The sequence below is a fragment of the Protobothrops mucrosquamatus genome, unplaced genomic scaffold, assembly GCF_001527695.2.
Source record: "Protobothrops mucrosquamatus isolate PMUCROS unplaced genomic scaffold, P.Mucros_1.0 scaffold6526, whole genome shotgun sequence".
Taxonomy (NCBI): Eukaryota; Metazoa; Chordata; class Lepidosauria; order Squamata; family Viperidae; genus Protobothrops; species Protobothrops mucrosquamatus.
Window position 1 is genome coordinate 2,157 of NW_015392349.1, and position 8,155 is coordinate 10,311.

Sequence of the window (8,155 nt, forward strand, 5' to 3'; positions counted from 1 at the left end):
TCTGTAGAGGGTTTTCTGTCCTGTGTCCTTTCATTGTTGAACACCAGTTCAGGCTGATGGGATTGAGTCTGTGTTGTCTGCCTCTCAAACTGAAGTGCTAATGCTTCCTGTACCCTCACACCATTCAAAGTGTGTTCATCGCAAATTGTATAGCTAAATGTCTGTGGATTTTCTCAATCATCCCGGTCACAGTTGTTTCAAAAGTGCTTTTCCAAAAGGCAACTGGATTGTTTTTCCTTGAAAATGAAGAAAAAGTTTCGCTTCTCATCCAAGAATCTTAGTTGTGATGGGGAGGGGGAATGGAAGTGACAGTTGGGGTAGTGACAGTTGGGATTGGATGGTGCGGGGGGGGGAATAGAAAGATAAATACTGACAGTTGAGACTGGATGGTGGGTGGGATGGAACGATAAATACAGTTGAGACTGGATGGTGGGAATGGGGATAAATACTGACAGTTGAGACTGGATGGTGGGTGGGATGGAAGGATAAATACTGACAGTTGAGACTGGATAGTGGATGGGATGGAAGGATAAATACAGTTGAGACTGGATGATGGGGGAATGGGGATAAATACTGACAGTTGAGACTGGATGGTGGATGGGATGGAAGGATAAATACTGACAGTTGAGACTGGATAGTGGATGGGATGGAAGGATAAATACAGTTGAGACTGGATGATGGGGGGAATGGGGATAAATACTGACAGTTGAGACTGGATGGTGGGTGGGATGAAGGATAAGTACAGTTGAGACTGGATGGTGGGTGGGATGGAAGGATAAGTACAGTTGAGACTGGATGGTGGGGGGAATGGAAGGATAAATACTGACAGTTGAGACTGGATGGTGGGGGGAATGGAAGGATAAATACTGACAGTTGAGACTGGATGGTGGGGGGAATGGAAGGATAGTTCTGACAGGATGGTGGGAGAATTCCTCAGCCAACAAAGCTGGAGTTGGAGGCCCCTGACCTAGTGGATAAAATCCAAACTCAAGCTGTAACTTTCTAACTACAGAGAGTCCAGTCTACCCTGAGAGAGTCTAAGCTTGTGACTACCCTACCCTGAACCTCTTCCATGCTCCCCCATCCAGCTCAAGGCTGTGCAATCTCTTGATCCAGGTCTCTTTCTGGGAAAACTCTGCTGCCAAAACTCTTCCCCCACTGCTCCTTCAGGTGCACATGCCATCAGTCCTGGTCGCCTAATCTGCTCTTAAAGGCTTTTTTAAAAATCAAAAGGGATGGGGCCGACTTAATTTTGGGGAGAACACTTCGTAGGGAGGGTGCCAGAGCTGAGAAGGCACGTGTCATGCGACCCACCAAATATAGATCGGTGGCCGTCTTGAAGTTCTTTCAAGAGAAATGGGCAAGTGTATCGCTCCTTACTCATTGAGCACTGGTAGTTTAGATCAGGTTTTGTTTTTATTTAACTGCATTTATATAGCTTAGGTTTAGTTTATTTTCTTATTTATCTTATTTAATATCACACTTGTTTATTTAGTTTGGTTTACACACAATATTTACTTGTTTATCATATTTAATATATTTATTTAGTTTAGGATTAGTTTAGTTTAGAACATTAAATTAAGGATGGAGATATTCCTATACTATGCAGGGAAACTCCTGTTTGAGGTAAGAGATCATCTTATTTGTTTGTTTGTTTGTTTGTCAACTTGCATGTGCAACGCTAGGATTAGTTTAGGATTCAAAGTAATATGACATAATTATAATGAAATAAAACAGGAATCAAAGGAATCTAGGAGCAAGCAAAAATTGCTTTAGAATACTTTTTAGAATAACTTTTGAACTTGAATATTTAAAAACTACCTGTTCATCTTTCAAGCCCTTTCTTGGTGAATTGTGTTAATATCTTCAATTTAAACATGTCCACAGGACAGCCTTCCAGAAAGGCTGGGAAGCATGACTCTGCAGCCTTTGTGGGGCTGGGTGGAGCCCTCAAATCCCTCTTCCTAATTCATTTTTAACATCACTTGCCTCTTTTAAAGTTTGAATATGGCACTCATGTTTTTAATATTTCATTTGTACAGCACCTAGAGTCCCTCTGGAGAGAGATGGGCAGTTCTTAAATATGATAACAAACAAATAGTATGTGTTCTTGTAAGGTCCTGCCTCAGCTAGTACTCCCAAGAAAGCAGAACTCTTGAAACTGAAATTGTTTCACAGGAACTTTTATTGAGAGACAGTGAAAGCAGAAAGGCAAGGAAAGATCTAAAGAATTCCCGCTCAAAACATTACATTAAAACTTCCCTTCATGGATCCTTCCCCAGTGCCCAACTGTCCAATTCGTTTCCAACCAATTCACAGGTGCGAAGTTGTTATGGGAACTGGAGCGATAAGGGACAGTTCCCAGATGTTGCATCGTCTACAACGGAGTGGAGATAAGGCAGATGATCCCTGATACATCCCTCCCCCTTTTCATACCCAGAAAGATACATCAAAGATGGAGAGAACAAAGTAAAGGAAATGCATCTGTTAGCCCCCCTCCCAACAGAGGGAAACCTCCCCCCTCCCTTCAGAATGGCAGAGCCCTGAAAATATGAATTGGAGGGGACCTGAAAGCTCTAGTCTCATGATATGCTCAACTGCATTGGTCATTAGTCCTGGTTAAATGCCATAGGGATGAAGCACCCAGCAGAGAATAATTAGTGAATATTGTTGTTACACTATTTCATGTCCCTTTGTAGCAATGGAGAAGGTTCAGTGTCATGGATATACTGATGATAACCAATTGCATATCCCTGGGAGGTGCCAGGGAGATGTGAAAGTCCTGCTCTAGTGTTGGGGGGCTGTTAGACTCTAAATCAGACGTGTCAAACTCGCAACATCATGTGACGTCGCGCAACGTATCGGGACGGTTTTGCCATTGCCGGCAATGGGGTGGGCGTGGCTTCCAGATGACGCATCCACAGTTTGACACCCCTGCTCTAAATGAACAAGCTGAGATTGGATCCTATGTTGTTTGTTCTCCCCCCCCCAAAAAAATCTCTCAATTTAATGTCACTACACACAATAATGGAACCAGAACAGTACATGTAGTAATGTCTTCTATGATAATTAGCCCAGAACCATATCAGAGAAAAGATGGACAGAAGCTTCAGCTGTCCCTACAGCTGGCTAGAGACAGAAGTCAGGGGATGTCATGAGGATTGTTGCTTAACAATGGTTAGTTAGGGTCTTCATGCTATGGTGAGAGCAACATGAGGATGAACCAGTTGATTTACACCGACTGCAACATGGACATGCTTCACGGATACATGAACAAAGAAATAAAATCTCAAGCAAATTCAGCTGCTATCATATCAGGCTGATTTAACTTTACAGAAAACAATCCATTATGCACTGCTAGCTGCAGAGGCAGAGCAGGTAAAAATGAACCTTTTTCACCAATTTATATCCAAGTGGTTTTTGTTGACCTATGCTATGATTATTTCCAAGCAGCAATATTTCCAGAAATTTATATATATTTAGAATCCAAATAAAATTTTAATATATTTCCTTCCCGATCACAGTTCTGAGATATCATAATTTCTTACAAGAATTATATATTTATATGTAATATTAATATTGCTTTTAAAAATCTATTTAGAGCTAGAGGATTAAATTTTATCCCTTACAGTTTTTTACAAGTAGAGGGAAGGGTTAGGGTTAGGGTTATTATTATGTATTATTTATTCTCAGCAGCTTCCTTTCTAATCAGCCTGTTGCTAAAAATCTAAAATCACTGTACTTTGTCCTAACTCTACAAAGTGCTTTAGAACAAATGGTCGGAAAGCAACCAAAGTGCACTGCAACTGGATATGACTCCAGCCAGAAATAAAACTCTCTCCATCTCTGCCAAAGGTCTATGAAGAAGTGTTACAAGCTGGGTATGTGTAGGTTAGAGAATAATTAAGGGAAGACAGAACAGCTTTCTGGGTCTTGTAGTTTTTTCTTTAATAGCGTGAATCTTGAGACAGTATCACACTGATTTACTTAGTAAATTTGCCTCCTCCAGTTGGTTTGCCATCAGGTGTTCAAAATGTCTTCTTTTGGCAGGTCTGTCTCCAGAAATATAGAGAGAGGCAAAGAAAAGAGGGAGCACTTAGATGAAATCATGGCAAGGCATCAGGTGAAGCAGGCAGAAAAAAAATGCCAGAATAACAGCTATAAGTAATTCATTCCCCTTACAAACCTGTCTTTTAGCTTCTCTTTTTGTCTGCTTATTTCTGTTTTATGACGTATGTATGCTTCTTAACATTTCTGTATCTTAGCTCGAAGAGGAAAATCAAAGACTTGCCAGAATATGGCAAATATCATGGAGCAAAACAATGAAGTGAAGATCATGCTACAAAAAATGGAAGAAGGTGAGTATTATTTTAACTTAATACATTTTAATTATTTTCATTTAAAAAATGAAAGCGATTGATTTCATGTTAAGTTTAATTTTTACAAGTACTAGTTATTGTGTTATTTGTTTGCCAGTTCTTGCTGAGTTGACCAGTGGTGCCAGGGAGAGGCAGAGGCAATGCCAGCTCAATGTAGTGGAGGCAGAAGTAAAAGACATGTTCTCCCAGGTATATTCTATTCAAAAACAGTTAATCAAAATAGGCAAAGATGAGATGCAATGGACCAAGTGAAACAATTATATTGAGAGGCTGTTGTTTCATGGGAGATTTACATAGGAATCATGACAAAAATGTCTCTGATTTTTTTCAGGTTTTTTTTTTGAGATTTCAAATTCTGAAAAATATTCTACATTCAAGAAGCCAAAAAAATTCAGTCAAGAATCCAAATAGGGGACAAAAAGACCCAAACACCTCCTCACCAGCAATCAACACTCAGATGAGCATAGATTAACATCAAGATCAACATCACACCAACAATCAAGGAAGTAAACAATACCTCAATCAAGGAACTGCCAAACAAGCTAACAGTAAACAGCCCTACCAAACAAGATTGCATGAAATGATTACAAACAATGACACGACATAGTAGCAACATGGGTGCATTGCAAGATCTGCAAGAAATACCATCTGCCTGCAAGTAGTAACTGGTGAGACCATAAAATAAAGACATAAAAAATGAAGAAAGTAAGTGTTCTGGGACTTTACAATTCAAACAGACAGGCACCTGACACATAACAAGTCAATTATCAATAAGAAAGACATAAAAGTCTAGACAACGGACAGGGCAGAAAACACTTGCCAGTTTAGAAGTCTGGTTGGCTCTTACACTACATTCCTATCAATGTTTATTGAAAATTCTCACTGAACTTAATGTTGGTTAATTCCAAATACGTAGACATACACTGTGCTAGACTTGGGCATCTGGATTAGAATAAAGGCATGTTCATTCCAGTTCTACAATACTTTCTAAAATAGCAGTTTCTCCTGTCATATAGCCATCACTGTGACAATTGATCTCCTCAAAGGACAGGCTGTCAGAAGGGCTGGGTGATATTATAAATGAATACTTTTCTAACTGCATAAGAGATAATGGTCTAAGAAAGGATATTTTACAAAGTAACTGCTCTGCTTCTTTTCCATTACAATTGCCAAAGAGAAAGTTTTTGGCTTCTGAAAAACAAATGGTCAGAGAAGCAACTAAAGAGTTCTACTTAATTGTGTAATTTTAGTTGAGGAAAGTGAATCACTGCAGTGGATGAAAAATTGCATGTTTTACAGTCTTTTACTGCCACCTTCTGTGATCTAGTGCCACTGCACATCAGACCAGAGGTTACTATACTACCATTTTGCCATCTTAATTTTTATTTATTTGTATCCTGCCTGGTTTTGTTTTTTACAAATAACCCAAGGCTACAAATAACCCAAACATACAGTATACAACACACCTTCCTCTTCCTATTTTCTCCAAAACAACAGCCCTTTTAGATGGGTAAGGGAAATAACATTAAATGGTATAAACACATTCACCTCTGCAGCAAAAAATAGTGGACAGGAACCCTAACACAAAGGTCACACCCTATTTCNGCTTGGCAACTAGTTCATATTTATGACGGTTGCAGTGTTCTAAGGTCATGCGATCACTTTTTGTGACCTTATGACAAGCAAAGTCAACGGGAAAGCCAGATTCACTTAACAACCGTGTTACTAGCTCGACAACTGCAGTGATTCACTTAACAAGTGTGGCAAGGAAGGTCGTAAAATGGGGCAAAACTCACTTAACAAAGGTCTCACTTAGCAACATAAATTTTGGGCTCCGTTGTGGTCGTAAGCTGAGGACTACCTGTAGGCAAGAGATGGGAAACAGAGGGGGAGGGGGGAGAAAGATTGTCACGTCATTCTCTTTCCAATTATAAACACTCTGAGAAGGTTGAGGACATTTCCTTGACACGTTTTTGAAGAACTCGTCCCTCATAAATAAATAAAATCACCACAGTCAAAAGAAACGTTATTGTCACTCATTTATTGTGATTCTCAGTTATCCGGATTATGGTTGTCCCAAAGGTGGGTTTTTTTTTCCAATCAAGAAAGTCCAGTTGCAGTTTGAAAAAAAAAAAAATAAAGCTCCTTTGGGTTATTATCACTCATTGCTAGACTATGACACATTCAGAAGGGGCAGGCCTTCGCTTCTGATTCCCGCGCTTCGGGCACAATGGGGTGCATCGCTCAACCAATGGCAAGCCGCAAAGAGGGCTTCCAATTGCTTTGCGATTGGATGATCCGGCGTTCTGGCGCCAAGTTCGAAACTCATATAAAGCGGCGAGCGGGCTCCTTCTCGCTTTTCTCCGGTTGGCTATTTTGTAGTTTCTCTCTTCGCAAGCCGAACGATGTTCTCTACTCGCAACCCTCTCTCCCTTCATAATGAGCAGCAGCCCCAGTTTTCGCCTAAGAAGAAGATGCCCTTGAACGACAAGGAGAACACGGTGAGTCTAAAGGGGACCGGAATTACGAAATTCCCGGAGGGTGAATTTTTAGCGGAGTGAAGCAAAAATACCCCTTTGTATGGGGGGGGGGGGGAAGAATCCCTCTAATGAGAGTTGGGGAAAACGACCCTCTCGCTTTCTTAAACTTTGCCCAGCCAGATCTAGCAGGAGACAGTGCTGGTCATATTTCCAGCACATACTGAGGAACACGGGGTGGGGTGGAGGAAGACGGCGGCTTTCCTGAGCCCATAATTTGGTGCAATAAGTGTGGCTCCCCGGAGACGCCCTTTGTTAGACAACCAGGGCATTTTGCTCGATTGGCTTCCAATTAGTTGTGTGTGTGGGGGGGCGCTTTCTCAGTATAAATATTCACCGGGGATTCAAAGTCCAGCACTGGGTCGTTCATGCGTCCCAGCCTTTTAAACATACCGAACTACAATTCCCGCCAGCCTTTGCTTTTTGGCGGTTCTTCCTGGAATGGCGGGAACCGAAGCCCCCCCAAAATGCGCGAAGGGCACCGAGTTACCGCTGACCCTGCAGCGAGCCCCCCTCCAGAAGGCTGGTCCGTTCTCAGCCCGGGAGAGTCCTGGGAGTCTGCACCTAATGGGCTCCCGCGGAAAAGGCGCGCTCTCGAGAGGCGTCCCAGGCCTTCGGGCTTGCCCGCCTTTGAGATCCGCCCTGAACCTCGTTTTCCGTCTCTTTTTCGCCTTCCTAGCCTCCCTCCTTCAACGCCACCCGGGTCCTGGCCACCAAGACGGCGCGGAAGATATTTCGGGAGCCGGGCGCCGAAGCGGTGAGTTCGTGGTGCGAGCGATTCGTCTCACGGATTTTTTTTGGGGGGGGGGGGATTTCTCGAAGGGTTCAAGGGAGGGATGGGGGGGGGAGGGTGTGTGGATGGAAGATGGTCCTTTGTGTGGAAAGGGAAGGGGGGAGACCTTCCCGCCGCGTAGGAAGCCGTGAGGGCGGGACTCAGTTGTCTTCTCTGCAGCTTTGGCGCCAAATGCCCAATTACGCAAATATTGGCCTTTCCTGTTAAGGGGGAACAGGCGTGAAATCTTGGGCCTTTCAGCGGGCCCCACCTGCTTTCTTCTTCTTCTTCTTCTTCTTCTTCTTCTTCTTCTTCTTCTTCTTCTTCTTCTTCTTCTTCTTCTTCTTCTTCTTCTTCTTCTTCTTCTTCTTCTTCTTCTTCTTCTTCTTCTTCTTCTTCTTCTTCTTCTTCTTCTTCTTCTTCTTCTTCTTCTTCTTCTTCTTCTTCTTCTTCTTCTTCTTCTTCTT

At 42.3% G+C, this 8,155-nt stretch overlaps 1 protein-coding gene across 1 annotated transcript in view; it reads left to right on the forward strand.

The window, feature by feature from the left end:
* Window positions 1-6,740: 6,740 nt before the first annotated feature.
* The window catches only part of LOC107300267 (ribonucleoside-diphosphate reductase subunit M2), an 11,204-nt gene continuing 9,789 nt past the window's right edge, over window positions 6,741-8,155 (forward strand). The window contains exons 1-2 of the mRNA XM_015829604.1: window positions 6,741-6,880; window positions 7,596-7,673. Coding sequence (XP_015685090.1) covers window positions 6,785-6,880; window positions 7,596-7,673 — 174 coding nt within the window. The 5' untranslated portion in view covers window positions 6,741-6,784. The remainder of the gene's footprint in view (window positions 6,881-7,595; window positions 7,674-8,155) is intronic.